Source organism: Pleurodeles waltl, chromosome 12, assembly GCF_031143425.1.
Source record: "Pleurodeles waltl isolate 20211129_DDA chromosome 12, aPleWal1.hap1.20221129, whole genome shotgun sequence".
NCBI classification, from domain to species: domain Eukaryota; kingdom Metazoa; phylum Chordata; class Amphibia; order Caudata; family Salamandridae; genus Pleurodeles; species Pleurodeles waltl.
In genome coordinates this window covers 213,611,518-213,630,082 of record NC_090451.1, presented here as the reverse complement: position 1 = coordinate 213,630,082, position 18,565 = coordinate 213,611,518, and the positions used below count along the sequence as shown (strand labels likewise).

General features: G+C 42.3%; 1 protein-coding gene across 2 annotated transcripts in view; it reads right to left on the bottom strand.

The window, feature by feature from the left end:
* The window catches only part of LOC138268676 (uncharacterized), a 72,850-nt gene extending 66,078 nt beyond the window's left edge, over positions 1-6,772 (bottom strand). The window contains exon 1 of one of the 2 annotated variants that reach the window (XM_069218556.1): positions 6,465-6,772. In XM_069218556.1, coding sequence (XP_069074657.1) covers positions 6,465-6,546 — 82 coding nt within the window. In that variant the 5' untranslated portion in view covers positions 6,547-6,772. Of the gene's footprint in view, positions 1-5,770; positions 5,832-6,464 lie in introns of those variants that run through there. The other variant, XM_069218557.1, reaches the window with a different exon arrangement.
* Between the last annotated feature and the right edge of the window lie 11,793 nt (positions 6,773-18,565).

Here is an 18,565-nt window from a genome sequence, read left to right as displayed (position 1 = left end):
TCGCCAGAATATGCGTGACTAGCATAACAGGCTTAGTTCATACCCTTATTAACTGAATCCCTGTCAGCCCGCGTCTCCTTCGCCTCCATGCTGCTTGTTCTTCTAAATGAAATCCTACTGAGCTCTCCCCACCCGCTCACTGACCCAACCTGTACCTATAGCTGCATTCTCCAACAACACTATTGCCATCCATGAACAAAATCTACTGCAGCAAACAATTGAATAGTATGTATTCTATACTGCCTGCTCCCTGTTACTGTTTACCACAGAGTCACAGGACTTAGGACTGCAAACTGATACATAAATAAACCATCTGCATCAATAAGAACAATTAACAACTTTCTTCTAGACAGGAAACTACATGCAGCTAATCATTATGTCAACTCCAAAAATGTTGGGTAATATATGACTAACTGAAACACTTAGAACTACACTATAAACTAACCCTGGGTGCCATGGAGTTGTGTCCTATCCATCCACAAAGTGTCTCAAGGCCTCATCAGGGGTAGTGAGTGGTTTATAAATCAATCTACAGTACAATGTAGACGACAGAGTGATCTAGTTGTAGCAGTAAATAAGTTTCTTTAGGGGAGTAGGCCCTTAAAAAACAAGATACATCTTGACACACTGATAATGCAAAATAAATATAATAAACATTAACACAGGACCATTGCTAAAACCCCACCTAAAGTAAATTACACATTGTAATATGTCAAACCCTCTATAATTAATAAAACCCAAAAAGGGATCCCCCAAGCCTAATGTGCTACTTCACGCTGAGATCAAATTAATCAATCCCAAATTCATAGTGATAGTCCAAACAGCTTCTTTTGGATCCAGACAGTGTATAAGTAGCGGCTTAATGCAAAAACTATAATAGGGCTAGTATCCATCAAAAGAATTCTAGTAGCAACTTGATAGAGCCTTACTCCAAAATTTATGCAAAGCGTCCTAATCTATGCCCTTCTTGCTCTTTTATACAATGCGCAAAAAAAAATAGATGATCAACATCCTCAATCATATCGTCGCAAAACATGCAAAGTGCAGATTCAACTGGGTTATGATTCCAGTTGCTGTTATACCTACCTACCATCAGCGTACCCAACCTAAACTCGATAAACAAGGTTCTAGCCTGACAAGGTGTAATGGCATCCATATAGGGTTCTAGAGCAGGCATGAGTTTATGGCACTAGAATTTGTTTGTAAGGGTGTTAAATTTGGATTATGGTGGCACAAGTCAATCATATGGTCACAAAATGCCAGTTTTAAGGAATCCTTAATGCCTTTGCTTATTGATGCGGAGGTCGCTCCAGTACTTTGCCTTCCTAAAACATGGAAGTGAGATTTTATATGTAATAACCAGGGTATGGAATATGACTTTCCCATGTTCAAAATGTCTATTATGCCTAGCCTGTATTGTAATAGCTCAGGGGATGACCACAGTCTGACCCCCAAAAAGGAGGGGTTTCAAATCAGCTATATCTCCTATCCCTTTGAGTACTGTACCAAAAAATAGAGGAATGAAAGGCGTACCTTATGGTGGGCTACATAGGGACCTTATAAAGCTATTCTCTTGGATAGTCAGTCTACTATACAAATGGGTTACCACCTCCTTTGAACTTGAGGTAAAATATTTATGTTTTGCGACCGCACTTCGATTGCGAAACATTAATATATTCCATACGGAATCAGTATTTGGAAGGGATGCTTTTCAATCAATCAATATTTGTAACGCTCGGCTACTCACCCGTGAGAGTCTCAAGGCGCTGGAGGGGAAGGGGAAGGCCTCATCTGAAGGGCCATGTCGTGAGGTTCTTAACATGCCCCTTCCAATTACTGATTCCTTTTGGTTTCCTAAATTCATCTTAACAATTCAGAAAACCTTTTCCAAATTATTAAATGGGCTTAGTACATTTCAAAAAGGGTTTGAGCATTCTCAAATCCTCAGATTTACTGAATCAGAGGGTTTCCAAACTCAAAACCCTTTAGTACGAGTCAATTTGTTGTGATTCTGCTTCAGAAATATGGTCTTTTGTTCTCCCATCTTGCTTTCCTTTCCACAGGTATTTTAATGTTTCACACATCTAATTGTGATATCTATCAAAGTGCAGTTTGTTCCCCTCTCTGATGTGCTGGATGTTCATGGCCGCCTTTGACTCTTGTATCTTGACTTGCTTATTGAGTGCAAATGCCTCAAATAAGATTTGCAGGTCCCCGCCATCACATGCGCAAATTTTTCACAGCAAAGAAAGTAAACACTGCACAAACTCCATCGTCAAAGCATTTATGACAAATTCAAATTGTGCAAAAAAGCAATGCTTTGTGCAAGAAAGTAATAAACCCTCTGTGTGTAAATAAATGTCAGGTTCCAATCATTTTAACAGGACACTCAAATGGTGCACAAAATCTGGGCATGCAGCAAAGACATCTGATTACTATGTTTAAAACAAAAAGTGTTAATGAGGTATTGAAAAAATCGGGGCCCAAGTAGGAAAGGAAATGGAGAGAGGAGATGTTCACATGAATTGCCCCAGGTAACGGTTTGTCACTGCTTTGTGTTTGTAGAATTAAAGAGCTTTGACTCACGACATATGCTTACCCAGAGTTTAAAGCCTGTCGTGACTGACTATGATTGCTCAAATGGCCCCAGCTCTACACTGCCAGCCAGACTAAGCGCTCACTCAGCATAGCGCCTTTCTACTTCAGTAATGGTGGGCGATGGTCTCTTCGGATCGACTCTTGCTTATTTTTTGTTAACCTTTGTAAAGTTTGTAAATGCTCTTGAATTAAGGGCGGGTGTAAGCAGTGGAAAATAATCAGAAGGGCCAATTATTTTTGAGTGATAAGAGTTTGGAGATTCCAGACCCTTCCTCTTTATAGCCAGTACATTGTATAGCACTAGATATGGCCGGGTTGCCCTTTCCCTAGTCAAGTAATTCATTATTTAAGGGGAAAGAATGGTTTTACTGAGTGGTTAAGTAGGGCTAATGCTATAATTGTGTGGATTCAGTATTGCAGCATATTTCGTGAGGTTCAAATGACAGCAATAGGTCAAGTTGTGCCACAAACTAATTATTTCACGGAAATCCATTACATTTGTGTGTCACCACAGTGCATCATATGCCCAGCTGACATGTGTTTCTCCCCCTATGGCTGATGTTGGGGGCTTCCTCAAGGGATCAACAGATCGCTGTATGTCCCTGCACCTGACTTCTGTCACTATAGTGGTTTGAGGAGTGACCCCCCCCCCACACTACTTGCTCAGACCACATGAGACACCCCTTACAATAACAAGCATTTGCAATGCAATGAGTCTCGCGTTTGCTCGAGTTAGAGCTATTAGCGTTGTCAGTTCCTAACTGGACTTTCTTGCCACAAAAATTGAAAATGAAAAGTAAAAGAGTGGACATAAGCGAGCCGATTCAGAGTGACACTGCCCCCATGAGCATGAGCGCGAAGGAGAGACACAAAAGGAAAAAGAAGTTTGCTCGTAGTCAAACGTATTGGCCAACGTGCAATTATCCATGTAACACTGTTTGTGTCCAAGGTGGTAAAAAAGCCGCCCCAAGGAGGGACAAACGTAAAGCATTTACTAATGATAACAAAGGATCTTTGAAAGGCAAGCCCACAAACAAGTGATAATGAGGGGCGTGCGATGGCTGTGGTTAGAAGCCCACCGATAGATTACAACAGGTCAAAGTGCTTGTGACCCAAAAAAATCACTTGTCCCAGGGGACTCATTTCAGGAGTTACAGAGTTTCAGAATTACATGGAGGGACTATATGAATTAATATAATCCTCCAACATGAACTGTGTTCCAAACTCTCGATACCCAGGGATATGAACAGTGTATTTTGTATCACTCTTGTATACACATTCCCCTGCCCTGGCACTCCGTCCTGAGGTTAGTTTTAGCTCGTGGGGGCACCAGCACTTATTTATGGGGACTGACACTTAGTTTCCCGGATCAGACTTTCACTCGGAGCAAAAGAGGAAAAACACACACTGAGTGGTTTTCCCCCTCTTGCTCCAGGGAGAAAAAAGTGGAAAGAACGAGGAAGACAAAGAAGGGAAAACCATCGCTGAGGTAAAAAGGGGCTGCGAGGTTCTGGGAGTGGATTGAAGAGGCCTCAGATGACCTGAAGACTACACAGTTTAGGTTTTCAGATCCCTGACACGTAATTGCACCAGCTGCGGGCTTCTGGGCAGAGCTCTAGGCATGGGCACTCATTCATTTACAAATTAAGCACTGACTGGGTCATCTGCACTTTTCCATTGCACAATCTGCAGCTTGGATGCACCTATTTTATATGAAGAGCAATATAATTTCTGCCTAGGAGTGAAGTGTGGGGACTTGAATAATGTTTGGATTATTGTATACCAACATAACTCTAATCATTGTAGAATACAACTGGATTACTTGAAGTTAGACTGTAGATTTCTCTGAAATGTGTCTCATGGGACAACCGTTTTTTTATTATATTGAATTACCCTAGTCCGTGTGCCCTTGTTTGGTTTATACATGATAATCACCGCCTGCCACAAGAGTTGGGTAGAATTTTCTGATAGCTTGCAGCATATATCCGTTTGGAATACAGTGAAACTGCTTTTCAATGCCATTTACATACGCTTTTTTGAGCCCTGAGAAAGGCTCAGGCATTAACCATAGACAGAGCCACTTGAATGATGCAATTATGCGGCTGCAGCGTTTTCCACATAATTATAGATCTGCCGCATTTGCCAAGTAATCCACCATTTCCTGCATAATCTGGGGGTTTTAACAAATTTTTTGGTTTATAGTTCATACGGTTCAACAGTTATTAAAAGCACAGTGACACGTGTTGTCGTGCAGCTGAAGGCCCTTTGCAAAGCTTGACTGGTCGCCTTTCTGTTGCTGTTTGCTATAGTTGAGTGTTAAAATGAAACTAAAGAAGTAGAACCAATTCTCTGACAGTGTTAACAAATGTAAAAATGTCAAAATAATCACGTAATACCATCATAAAATTACGCAGCATAATTTGTAGTTTCTTGCCTCATAATTTACTCAACCTGTTGCATAATTAACCCCTCCCTTCTACATAATTCCAGTGGTCTGACCATAGGGGGCGAAACACGTGTTGGCTGGTCATGCTATGCATAACGTTTACACACAAATGTAATGAATTTCCAAGAAATCATTAAGATAGTTTGTAGCACAGCACAATGATATATTTATGTCGTTTGAACACGACGCAAGGCGCTACAATAATGGATTAACACGATTAAAGCATTACCTGTGGTGGCAGCTTAACAGTGATGTGTTGGTACAAATGTATATAGTCACCTGTGAAAACTCCGGCACTCCTCCTGGAAACCTGCAGATGTTTAAACTGTTACTTGCAAACTCCAGGCGCTAACTCTTCACACTGCCTGTCTAAAATGGCAGTGCCACACTTGCAAACTCTTCAGACCGCATGCGCAACCCCCTAGTACCAGAGATGCAGACCCCTAGCACTGTGTATGTGAGCTGCATGCCCAGGGCACCACGCACCAACAACCCACAGACCCTCCTAGGACACCTTCTTGCAACAGCATCGGCCATTTCGTCACTGCACACTTCAAAATATGTAGCCCTATTACTTTTCCAGCATTAGCCTTCTCTCTGCTACTCCTTTTATCGATCTCAGAAGGATGAAAGTCCAAATCGCTATGCAAAAATTATAACGTGTTACTAGACATTACACAGCGTTGTTTGCAGTAGGTACAGAACCCAGTTAGCTGCCCTACCTACCACTAAGACGTGCGTTGATGTATAATATAACTCCCGTGCAGGGCATTATGACCTTGTAAACCCAGTTTTGCAAACTTGCTAGGCAGTAACACAATAGATGTCATTCTTAGCTGTTGGCAATCGACACATGCTGCTGTTTCCATCGACCGTGTGAGAATGAATTGCTAACTCAAGATTTCAGCCGCGACCATCCCGTTGTCCAGGTGAAAGTGCCTCTGGATTATTTTGGAGCTACAGCGTGCAGCTGGCTTCTGGTGTCAGCAGCTGCCCCCTCCCCTCCCGTTGCTTCTACAACTGTCAGGTGGTCTTTCCGTAACCAATGCTGCAGTTTTATTGTTTATCCGCTGCTCATCTATTGTTCACTTAACATGTTAAATCCAAAACTCACGTCACAGCTGGAACCAGTGGAAAGCGCTAGAGCCCGGGAGACACTAGAAACAGCAGCCGAATCTCGGCTTCCCCGTTTGAACACATCGTGTGCTGCTGGACACATCACTGTATCTCACCGTACCTCAGCCCCTTCAGCAAACAAACATTTGGCGCAACAAGCGAGGTTTACTTCGCAAAGTGCAAGACGTCGCAGGTGGTCGACAGGGATTTCTACTACGAGGCGCACTAGTTTTAGGAGTAGGCGCACGACCTACTGAGCTGTGCTGCAAGCAGCAGTTACCCGGGAAAGAAGTGTCATCCTTACCTTTGTCCAGCAGCGATTTGACAATCCCAGAGCCCACGGTGCCAGCCCCTCCCAGAACCAGGACCACTCTGTCTGAGGCCATGTTGGTGGGCAGCGGGTGTGCGGGCGACGGACAGAGCAAGCTCTCAGCTCCCCGTGCAATACGTGCCTCTTAGTACCGAGGAGGCGGCGTGGCCCCACCCCCGCTCTCCGGGGCCCGCCTTTCACCCCGGAGCCCCCTCCGCAGACACTGCTGCAGCCAGTCACCAAGTATTCCGAGGCCGCGAGGCAGCTTGGTTGGCACACCTGCTGCTACATGTGCGCGTGCACGTGTGAGCACCGTGCACGTCCCGGGCTGCTATAGTCCGGTCTGATTTGTTCTGCCATTGAGCAGTGGTGATGCTAAGATAAGTGCCAGCAGAGTGTGTATTAAGAGCGTGTGCGGGATTCGCTGAGGTGGAACACTGTTAAATGTTCAATAGTATTGAATTAATACTGTGTTTTCTGAAGCATGAAACGTGAGCACCTGGTGACTTGTTGAAAGTCCAGCGAGCCTGCTCCAGTAGCATCGGCAACTTTACAGAAAAGTGGGAGCAATGTAATTTCTGTCGGTCCGAGTGTCCCTCCCTAGTCCCTACCGAGTTTGGCGAGTCGGCGAGCCCGGCGCCTTGCTCAGTAATGTGTATGTTCGTATCTGGGCGGTGGGTGTGAGCTGGGTGCACTCTCGGTGACACCACGAGGGGGCAGTGCTGCGCAGGCCGTGAGGGGTTGTGACGTAGGGCGGAGGCATAGCCCACGGGCAAACCCTAGCAGTGGGCGGACGGGCAGCTTGCACAGGACTCCGTGCCAATGTGTCTGCTGTGAACTAGTGATTAACATATTGGGCGGATGGGAGTCTCAGACGCTTGGCTGAACCAGAATTTTCTGAGACCTCGAGAAAAACTCCCTCGGAGGGCCTGGGTGAGTGGATATCAAGTGCTTTAAGTAGGGCGGGTCCTGCAGGTGCTCTCACCTGGTAGTAATTAAAAACGGCTGTCCAGCGCCAAATACATTAATGCCCTTCACTTCACAGCAAGGGCGTAGGAGACCATACATTTCTGGGGGAGATAGTGACAGCCTTGGGGACTTCTCAATTGACCCTGTACAAATCGCCCATTGTTTGCTAAATGCAGGCTCTGATAAATGTGCACAATCGTATACTTTGGACATGAAATAGGGAGAAAAGAAGGCATGTTGTCAGTTTGAAGGTATGTGTTTTTGTTATTTACATTCACAAAGTAGACCAAATGTGAAAAAACATGTTGATTAACCTTGCATCTTCGAGCCCAAGCAAATAAAGGTAGGAGGGAGAGAAGTAAGAACATACCTTTAGTGCCCGCACGGATCATGCCTCTCACCTCATGCAAATTAAAACCGCACTGGAGATATATGCGAAAGAAAGACATTAAGGGAGGTTAAATAGAATTTCAGTGAATGTACATTTTAAATGGAGAGGGCCGTCCACTAGGTATGTTAATGTACACACATTTCCTTATTTTTAACTTCTGGGCCAGATGCATGGCTGTGGCGTCAGCAGGTGAAAAAGAAGAATGCTATCCATTTGTTCAGGAGACTCTGAGGCCAGGGGCACTCAGTTTGCAATAAACCACTGGGTCCGGGCCTAGTGTATATAAAGAGCCATACTATAGGAAACAATGTGTTTCTAATACAATGTTATGGAATGTTTTATATTATTACCAAAAGCCTGTGCTCAATCTGATTTTGGAGGCAGGTGGATCAGAAACATCTATGGGTATGCTATTACATTTGTGCTTACTACACCTGACAAGTGCTTAATGTTGGCAGAGAGCACATAAAATTAAATTTTGTTTCCATTAGGCATTTGGAAGAATTGAGGGAAAATGCAACAGATTACTCACTAATGGGTTTAAACAAAGGTACACACCTGTATTAATGAAAAAAAGGAAAACCAAAAAGAAAAATATGAATGTTACACATTTTTTAAAAACAAAATCACATAATAATATGGACTTGTAAGGTCAGAACGTAATAGGAAACTTAAATATATTACAGTGCAATACATACACAATTAGCAAGTTTCGGTTTCCAAGCTACTTCAGAAATGTACAAAATATGCATTTACTAGCATCTATAGTGCCATCCAGCGTTGGAGGAGACAAATGCAGGAGACAGCCTACATGGAACTTAGAGCATGTCCCAGATATGGAGGGAAAATAGCAACATTGGAGAAAAATGTATGTGGCATGTCCATAGCTGCCAAGGTTTCAGATTGCTATGTGTGACATTTTCATAATTTCAGTGTAATTATGAGTGACATTTCATCAACTATGAGTGACACATTCTCGCAAGCAAAATCAAGCAATGAAAACGAGAGAAGCATATATCAGAAATTACATCCATTTGAGAAACGCAAAATTCTATACAACTGCTGCAAAGCACCAGAAACAGAAGCACCTAGTGCTCTTGTAACCTGATCGTACTGTGAGAGGAGTATCACTGAACTCTAGGCCACTCTGTCCCACATGGGACTACAGGTCACCCAGGGCGTGTAACAGGATGTGAGAGGCCCCTGAACACGGATCTCAGCTGCCTTAGCCTGCCTATATGAATACATTATAGAGTCAGCTGACTAAGACCCCATCCACCGTAGTCCGCACGGGGATGATATGATTCGGCGTGCATTGGGAGACGAGAGGCTGTGAGGGAGGCCCACCTAGTGCTGTGGTCACAGCCAGAGCTAGGAGCTGTATTCGAAAAGTCACAGCTCAGGTCTTCATTATAAGCAAATACGTCTTTTTTTTTCTTAGCTCACTCAAATCACACTAATCATTATTACTAAAGCATTTGAGTGTGAGCGCCAACAGGCCGCCTTGGCCCAGGATGTTCCGTGGAAATACCGCAAGTCTTCACTTCAAGTTGCAAAATAAATTGGAAACAAGGAAATGCAAATGTAATTAAACTGGGGTAAAGACGGGCATACAAATTGAAATAGTGATATAAAGATCCAGAACTGGGCCTATAAGGACGACAGGTGGGGGGGGGGTGCTTCAGTACTTTACTGCTCTGCGAGCAGCTGTCTCCTGCACACAGCAGCGTGCAGCCTTCCCTTGCAGGACATCCAGTCTGTGGTCAACCAGGAATGAGGTAGCTTCCCATTGACCTGTGGGGGTCTAATGGAGAACACAATTCTAACACTCGAATATTAGGACTGCAGTGCTTACATGCTGAGGGTCAAACAGAGCTGCAGGCTGCAGCCTGGCCCCACCATCGGGGCAAAAGGAGCCAGGCAGCAATGTGGGCACGGGGTGAATGAAAAAAAAAAGTGCTTGCAGTGTATTAAAAAAAAAACAGTGCTCCTGAGAAGGGTTTGGAAACAAAGAGCAGTATGGGCAAGGGGTAAAAAAAAAAAAACTGTTCGAAGTGAATGAAAACACCTGCGCTCCTGTGGAGGGCTTGGAAACGAAGAAACAAAAGGCATAACATGAGGGATATTGAGGAATAATGTATTTGTTCTCTTCTCTGGGGGAGGTGTAAACACAGGGAAAGGCATGACCAAAGCAAGCCATGAACAAATGGTGAAAAACAATGGAGCCATCCAATGGCACGCTTATGTGCGGCTGAAGCCCACAATGTAGATAAAGCATGTCTAGGTTCAAGACAGCGCGTGTCCACCATCTAGAGCTGAGACCTAAAAAAAATACTATATTGACAGGCAGGGCCCCAACTAGACACAAACTTGGGGAAGAATGGCTAACAGATCAACAACAGGAAGCAGGGTTACCTCCTCAAATAATGGGGCAAAACTATCCATTAAGCCAATGCAAGAAAATAAGTGGCTACTCATATCCGTGCTGCTGCCAGAGAAAAACAACATACATTATTTAGTTATTGAAGACACTTTAATAGAATTACAGTGGCATGCGTTTGCTCTTTTAAGTTTAAGGTCAGGCACTTGGATAAATAAACAAAATGATCATACTAGTGCAGAGGGCAAACACTTTTTTTCTGGAAGAACACATCTGCCCTGTCAAAACATGTACTCCTCGCTGTCAACATGTGGGTGGAGCCAAAGCCCCTCTCCTGGTAGTTCTCACATAATTGTCTGGTGACAACTGTGCTGTCAAGCCAGCCCTTACAAAGGGGAAATATGGTTTGATAACTAAAAAACATATTCTACAACCTTCAATATTTGGCACTTTAGGACCAGTGTTCTAAACATTAGTAAAAGACAATGATCCTTTTGACAGTTCTCCCAAAAATACTTTCAATTCCAAGTCCAGAACTACAATTCTGCTTCACCATTGAACAAAGGGTCATTTTCAGTCTGCTCACTGGGACGTTGCATCATACTCTTTTTTTTCTGCCGCACATATGTACTTGACTCAGAATATTGAGCTGACTGGGCTAACACACCTGGTTTTGGGATTTGTGACTGGCAAGTCTTGAGTGTGGTTCTTAATACAGCTTCCATTCCTCCTAAGATTGAATAAGTGAGTGGAAGCACTGGTTGCGGCGGCAGGAGGCGGAAACAACTCTATTCAGGGCAGGTGCCCTTTAAATATTTGGCAGCCCTCCTGCATCGCGGGAAGCACTGGTTGCGGCGGCAGGAGGCGGAAACAACTCTATTCAGGGCAGGTGCCCTTTAAATATTTGGCAGCCCTCCCGCATCGCGGGAAGCACTGGTTGCGGCGGCAGGAGGCGGAAACAACTCTATTCAGGGCAGGTGCCCTTTAAATATTTGGCAGCCCTCCCGCATCGCGGGACGCGCGCGGGCCAAGGGCGGGCCCGTCCTGCGCCCGTCCATCGTCCGAAAGAGGCTGGGCTGGGCCACCCCTCTTTCGTGTACAGTAAGGAGTGACTGCCCAAATTCATTTCAAATATTGGATATATATTTTCGTGTCTCTTTTTCTGCTGCTATTGGTTTTTAAAAAGCCTTGTGCTGACCCTGTCACTTCTCCTGGAAGGGTCCGATAACATTCTAGTAAGCTGTATACTTGGGCTCCACTTAACTGAGTCATTGTGTCTTCTGGGTCATATACACTTGCTGTTTTGTGTTATTACTGATATATGTAAGTGCCATATACTTTGTTACGATATAAAAGCTCTGTGTAGGGCAGGGCTATAAAATTAGACAGTCCATCAAGTATCTTATTAATAGTAGTAGTGGTTGTTATATTCGTGAGGGTGGTGTAGAATGGCTAAAAATATTTCCACCCTGGATAATTACTTGGTTAAAATGGTGAACAAGATAAACATTGATAGAAGGAAATCCTTAGGGAAGGAGTCCACCTCAGAAATCTTTTCTTCTGTAGACGATGGTAGTGGTTCTATTATGGTGGATCCCTTTAATATTGAAGCTTTCCCTTTGGAAAACTCAGCCACTTTACCCTTAGTTTTAGAACCACCAATTCAAGTCCCATTGGAGCCCCCGAGTGAGTCTGCATTGTCTAACTCTCCTCCTAAGAGAGCTGTTAGAAAATGCAGAAAAACGCAAACTAAGCGGGGGAACATACATTTTAAACCAACGATAGAACCAACGATAGAATATGGTCATAGAAGTAAGGTAGCTAATAACGAGATTACAATTAATAAGGATGGTGTCAATTGTGATCTCTTGGGTCACATCGCTAAGCTATTGGAGGAAAAATTAGACCATATGACTACACCTCTTATGGAAAAGATTGAATTATTATCTATGGAGGTATCTAGGTTGGGTGGTCTTTTAGATAAAATGTGTAAGGAACAGACTATGAAACAGTCTGAGCTACAGTCTGAGCTACCCGTCCAATCCAGTAACTCTGCACAATTGGTTGTAGCACAGAGGTCATGTTCACCAGAATCTAGAGAGCCACCATGTATGGTGGATAGTACCTCTCATATGAAAGCAGCTGCATCTAATATTGTGAGGTACACTACTCCAGTGAACAGACCAAATCATATTAATCTTCCACCTGATTGTGAACCATATGTCATAGTCCTTTCGAACGTTCCTCCCTTAGACCCAACAGCAATGAATTTCCGTGAGGAATCACATGATTCTCTCAAACGGAAATCAGTTGCTTGGTTAAATAAAAATTGTGGTTTCCCCCCACATCTATCCGATCATATACTGTCTACTAGACGGATACCATGGATCGGAAATGCGAGGAAAAAATGTAAGGGGGATTGTGTAATTGTTAATTTTAGGCACCCTCAACATGTTGCAACTGTTTTTCTTAGAGCAGCTTCTTTGGATATAGAGGAGTCTGACGTGGGTGTGCACCCTCTGGGTTATTTTTATAGACATTTAGCCAGTACATCAGAACTTTTTTAAAAACACAGACTCTTGACTAATAGAAGAAACACAAATTTTTATACTCCAGTTGAAAATAGATTTTCGGTACTGAGTACTTTGGATGAAAATGATTGACTCCCACGAGCAGGGGATTCTATCACAGAAATGTTGGTATATACCCAGACGTGGGAACAAAAACAGAGTATAGAATATTTAGAACCAAAACTTATAGTACCTTTGAGCCCCAGGAATCCATGGACAGTAAAATTGGTAAGCAGCGTTAAATCCCCTTACTCTATTTTTAGTGAGGCAATTAGTTTGGGCGTACCTGACAAGTGCCTCACAGTGACTATGGAGGGTAATGACGTTAGTAAAGACTATAATCTAGACAAAGAATCAAATCCTTTAGTTGAACTAGAGGATGTTACAGAAAAAGACAACTTACCTATAGTATTAGATTTACCCTGTGTAAAAGGGAAAACAAATATTAGACTGATATCTTGGAATATAGCTGGCTTAGCCAGGAACCTTGAGGATGTGGTATGGTGTTCCTATATTGAGAATTACGATATCATATACCTACAGGAAACTTGGATGGTAGAAACCCCCCATAGGTTGGGGTATAAAACATACTGTTCTTGTGCTATTCCATCAACTAGAGGCAGAGCCTCAGGGGGACTGGTTATCTGGGTTAAAGTGACTCTAGAAATAGATGTCACCCAGTTATCCATTCCCTCTCCGGACCTACTAGGCCTTAAAATTGATACAAGAGGGAAAGAAACTATACATTTAATAAATATATATAATAGACCGTCCCCATCCAACAAGGTATCAGAGGTGGTAGAACTCTTGGATTCCTTTTTAGACTCATTAGGAGATAATGTAAAGGTGTTAGTTGGTGGAGATTTTAACTGTAAATATGAGCCTGTCTTGGGGTTGGAAAAATTATTTGACGAACAAGATGCTGCTAATGATATCTTGCCCTTAGAATCTGCAAGTTCAGCTAAAGGCACAAAAGCCGCCTTACAGATCTTACAGTTGACTGTGGTACATGATCTAAGGGCTTGTAATGGTCGATTTCGATCAGACAGACCAGCAGCTCCAACCTATTTTAAGGGAAATTCCAGGTCACATATAGATTTTGTAATGGCTACCCGGAATATATGGGACCAAATAACCGACTTCAAGATAGACCATAGGACGGAGAGTGATCATTTCCCCCTCCAACTATGGCTAGATTCTCAATCATTTATTATTAGATCCGAAGAAGAGACCCTATTAAATACCACGGTCGCGGAACTAGAGATAACCAATAACAGGCGTGCTCTAAGATGGCCCTATATCTTGGGAACAGAAAAAACGCTGATAAATATTTACAATGTATTTACTGAAACGGTAGGAGATTTACAGTCAGCATTAGTGGGAACACAAGGTGTTCTTGATTTACATCTTAAGCTGGTAGGTGCACTAACTCCACTATTGAGTAAAATCTATAAAAAAGATGGTAATAGGAAAAGGAACCACCTTGAGACAGCGAACCCATGGTATAATAAAGATTGTCGAATAGCAAAATCAAGACTGATCCAGGCAGTAAAATCCGGGAATTGTTTGGATATAAAAAGCGGTAGACTAGCCTACAAAAGCATTATGGCCCAAGCTAAAAAAGCATGGGATGAAAGTTTTTGGGAGGATCTCTTGAACGCAGCTAAGTTACGGGATCAGAGCATGTTCTGGAATTTAATCGCTAAGGGAAATAAGCAGGGTAGATCAACAAAGGATATTTTCCTAGATGAAAACACTTGGTGTGATCACTTCACTAAGCTCTATGCTAACAAAAAGGAGAGTTTGCCCTTCGGGGACCATGAGACAAACTTAGAAATGAGTATTGCTCCATTAACTTTTAGTTTAGAAGAAACTAATAAGGCTTTATTAGCTGTGAAAATGGGCAAAGCCCCAGGCCCTGATAAAATTCCCGGCGACCTACTAAAATATGATGTAGATGTGTGGGGGCCTTACATAAATTACCTGAGTAATTCCATTGTGGCAGGCACACCGATCCCCGATTCATGGAAAGGGGCAGAAATTATAACAATCTTTAAAAAAGGTGATCGCTATGATCCAAGTAATTACCGCCCAATAAGTTTAATAGACATTTTTCAAAAGATATATGCCAGACACATTTTAAATAGGCTTTTAGATTGGATTGAAGAGACTAAAATAGTAACCAAATATCAGGCTGGTTTTAGAATAAAAGTCAGTACGGTTGACCAGGTGTTTAGGTTTATGTGCATCTGTTGGAAGTATATAAACATAAGGAAGGGTAGTCTCTATGTGGCATTCATAGATCTAAGGGCCGCCTTTGATCTTGTTCCGCGCAATTTGTTGTGGATTACATTAAGGAACATGGCGGTCCCTGGGGAACTACTTAAAGAACTTATCAAGCTTCACACAGGGAACTATGCAAAAATTAGATGGGGAAAAGAAGGTGAAACCTCAAGGGCCATACCTGTAGACCGTGGTGTGCGCCAAGGTTGCGTGTTAGCACCTACACTCTTCTCATTATATGTCAACGATATTCCGAGCTATTTAAGGAACTGTGTACATGACTCCCCGAAGCTAGGTGGCGAGCCGGTTACGGCATTATTATTTGCCGATGATACCATCCTTATTTCTCAAACTCCGAGAGGTTTGCAAAATTTTGTGGATTCTTTCCAGAAGTATTGTGTGGGGAAGGGGTTAGAAATAAATCCTACCAAAACTAAGTATATGTCCATAAACCCCAAGAAATCCCTCAGGAACTATCTGTCCTTGGAGAATGAAAAACTGGAACAGGTAGGGAGTTTTAATTATTTGGGGTTAATGTTGGATAGTAACCTGTCCTGGAAAGGACAGATGGATAAAAGCATCTTATCCCTTAAACAAAATTCAATGCCTATTTTAAAAGTACACGGAGCTAGTTACTCTAAAGCAATCTCACCGGCACTGGAAGTATATAAAGCGAAGGCCCAATCGACCGCCCTTTATGGTGCTGAAATCTGGGGCTTCTATTGCAATAACAACTTTGGAAAAACGGAAAACCACTTTGTACGAAGGCTACTTAAAATACCAACAAGAACTCCTCTAGTCCCTGTCTTCCTTGATATTAATCTTAAAAGAGCAGACTATCAAGCATTATTAAGACCACTGCTGTATTGGGTCAGGCTATGGGTAACCCCGGAGTTGAGTGATTACAAGAGTGGATTGATTGAATTAACTCAGATAGATGGTCATATGAATACCCCTTGGTTAAAATATGTATCTAAGTGGTATGAGAGATTAGGTTTATCACACCTATGGGAAGTTCCCCAGAATATGACAACATGTACCAGGAAATATGTAAAGGACACTTTTTGGTCTTATGTCAACGGAGAGCTATTGCATAGTTCATCGATTGGTACTCTGACTTTGAATTTTTTAAACATAAAAGATACACCTAAATTCGAACAATTTTTGGATGAGGTCGGCCCTCCACTGGCAAAAACACTATATCTACAGTTTAGGTATGGGGTTTTACAGATTAATGCTTACACATGCAATTGGGGAGGGGTAAAAGGTTGTGAACTGTGCACTCTCTGTACTTTAGGAGCTAAAGAAGATGTTGCTCATCTACTCTTCTTTTGCCCAGTATACAAGAAACCAAGAGATTGTTGGATCAAACCCGTTTGTAAATATGTGGGGGTTAGATCCTACAAAGAAGCAGAGCGTATATTTCAGTCCAATACTTCACAACCAGTGGTGTTTGGCACGAGTAGATTTTTATTTAATGTGTACCTTATCAGAAAACGACTTGGTCACAAATTGTAATATTTTGTTAAGTGGCCTGCTCTTCCCCTTCCTTGTAAAGGTATATGATGTACTGTTTCTTCGATCCAAGTTAATTAATTTTTTTAGCTCTGGCTTTTAATTAATTTATAATTGTTATTTATATTTTTATACGCGGTACTGCTTAATCATGGAGACATCCATATATCTCTCGCCAACTGTATTTATTGTATTTTATATTTAATTATGAAATGTATATATGTATGTCGTATTTTCTTGTCTTGACTTTTATGGCAATATTTGCCGAAATAAAGTAACGGACGAACGAACGAACGAACGAGTGGCAATCATTTGGCAATAATTCTGACTGTTAATTACTGTGCCAAGAATCTGTGCTATTGTAAATCAAAATAAAATAGTTGTTGTTAGCTCCCCATTAAGACCAGTTCTCATATCAGTGGACTGAGCTACATACAAGCAAGAATCTGTCAGGCCTAAAGAGCTGTTATAAAGGCAGTGCTAGAAATAACTTTGCAACAAATGGTATTCTAGCATGCAAACCTTACAAGTATTCATATTTCTTCAATCTCCCTAATTTATAAAATGCATGCCGTACAGGCAATGCCCTGCCAAGATGTCACTCCAATAGAACAGCAATAGTGCCCCTAAATAGCATATGTTGTAACAACAACAACCATGCTTTTAATTCTGTTCTGCAGTCCCCAGCATAGGAAGTGTCAAATCCACTAAAGTATCAATGCTGTTTTAAAATTCTGCAAGGGTAATGTGCATTATAAAATGTAAAATGTGTTACAAATGTCCCCTAAATTCGAATTATCATATTCTCTAAAATTGTTGTTCCCAAATGTTTGTACTAATTGTAACAATTGCCTTGGCCTGGGAAGAGGAAGGGAAACCTTGAATGGGGCACAAGAGAGACATCAGGCCGACAACATTGTTTCTAGTTTTGTCATTGTAATACAGCAACAAGTAGTGCACAAATCAGTATTTTTCATTGTGCAGTGCTTTTATATTAGTAACCTGTTATGAAGAATATCAGAGGTATCCTGCTTTTGACAGGCCTGGTTCAGTTAGATGCAGAATATGGCTTTGCAAGTATTTTGCTGCCAAACTTCACTAGTTCGAAGAAGTAGGACACTGTGTTGCAATGCTTACACAAAGGGAGTGTGGGTGTGCTGCCTTTGTGAGCACACCATCCTTAAATCAAATTCTATGGGCCTCATTTACAAGAAACTGACGCATTGCCCTGCTGTGTCAGATTTCATGCGCTGCCCAACGATTCCCTAACGATGCCATGAATGCGCTACATTTACTATACAGAGCTCCATGCCGCACGTTTTCACAGATGAGACAGAAATTCTGACTCATCTATGATGCTAAACTGCGCATTGCCGGACTAGCATAAAAAAATGACGCTACTTCAGCAATGCAAGGTGGGCTTCCATAGACAAAAGCCCTGTGTCAGTTTAATGCCTGCTCTGAGCAGGCGCTGCAATTTTGACACAGTGAAGTTGCAGAATGATGCAGTGAAATGTAAATTTCACTGCGTCAGTTCTGCATGACTTTTTGCCCGGGGACGTCTACCTTGCATACATTATACCTGGCACAGGTATAATGTGATGCAAGGCATTACAAACTGACACATTTGGCCCAATGCGTCAGTTTGTAAATCTGGAACATTGTAAAGCACTGCTTAGTGCCACTGCTGCATCAAAAATGATGCAACAGTGGTGCAAAGGCCTTGTAAATGAGGCCCTTTGGTTTTCCTACAATGCACTCGTAGAATCTGATCATAGAGGTGTTTGCTATAGGTGGCCGAGGTATGCCTCTAGTTAGACATAAATTATATGTTCGGGCTTCAAGTAGCTGAACTATTTCTCAGTCTACCCATAGGTAAGACATAAGAGACCTGAATTTATATTACAATGGTCCATCACAAAAGGACAAGAGCTACAATCTATCATTTTTGCTTGATTTCTTCTAAAATTGCCACGGGTCCTGTATG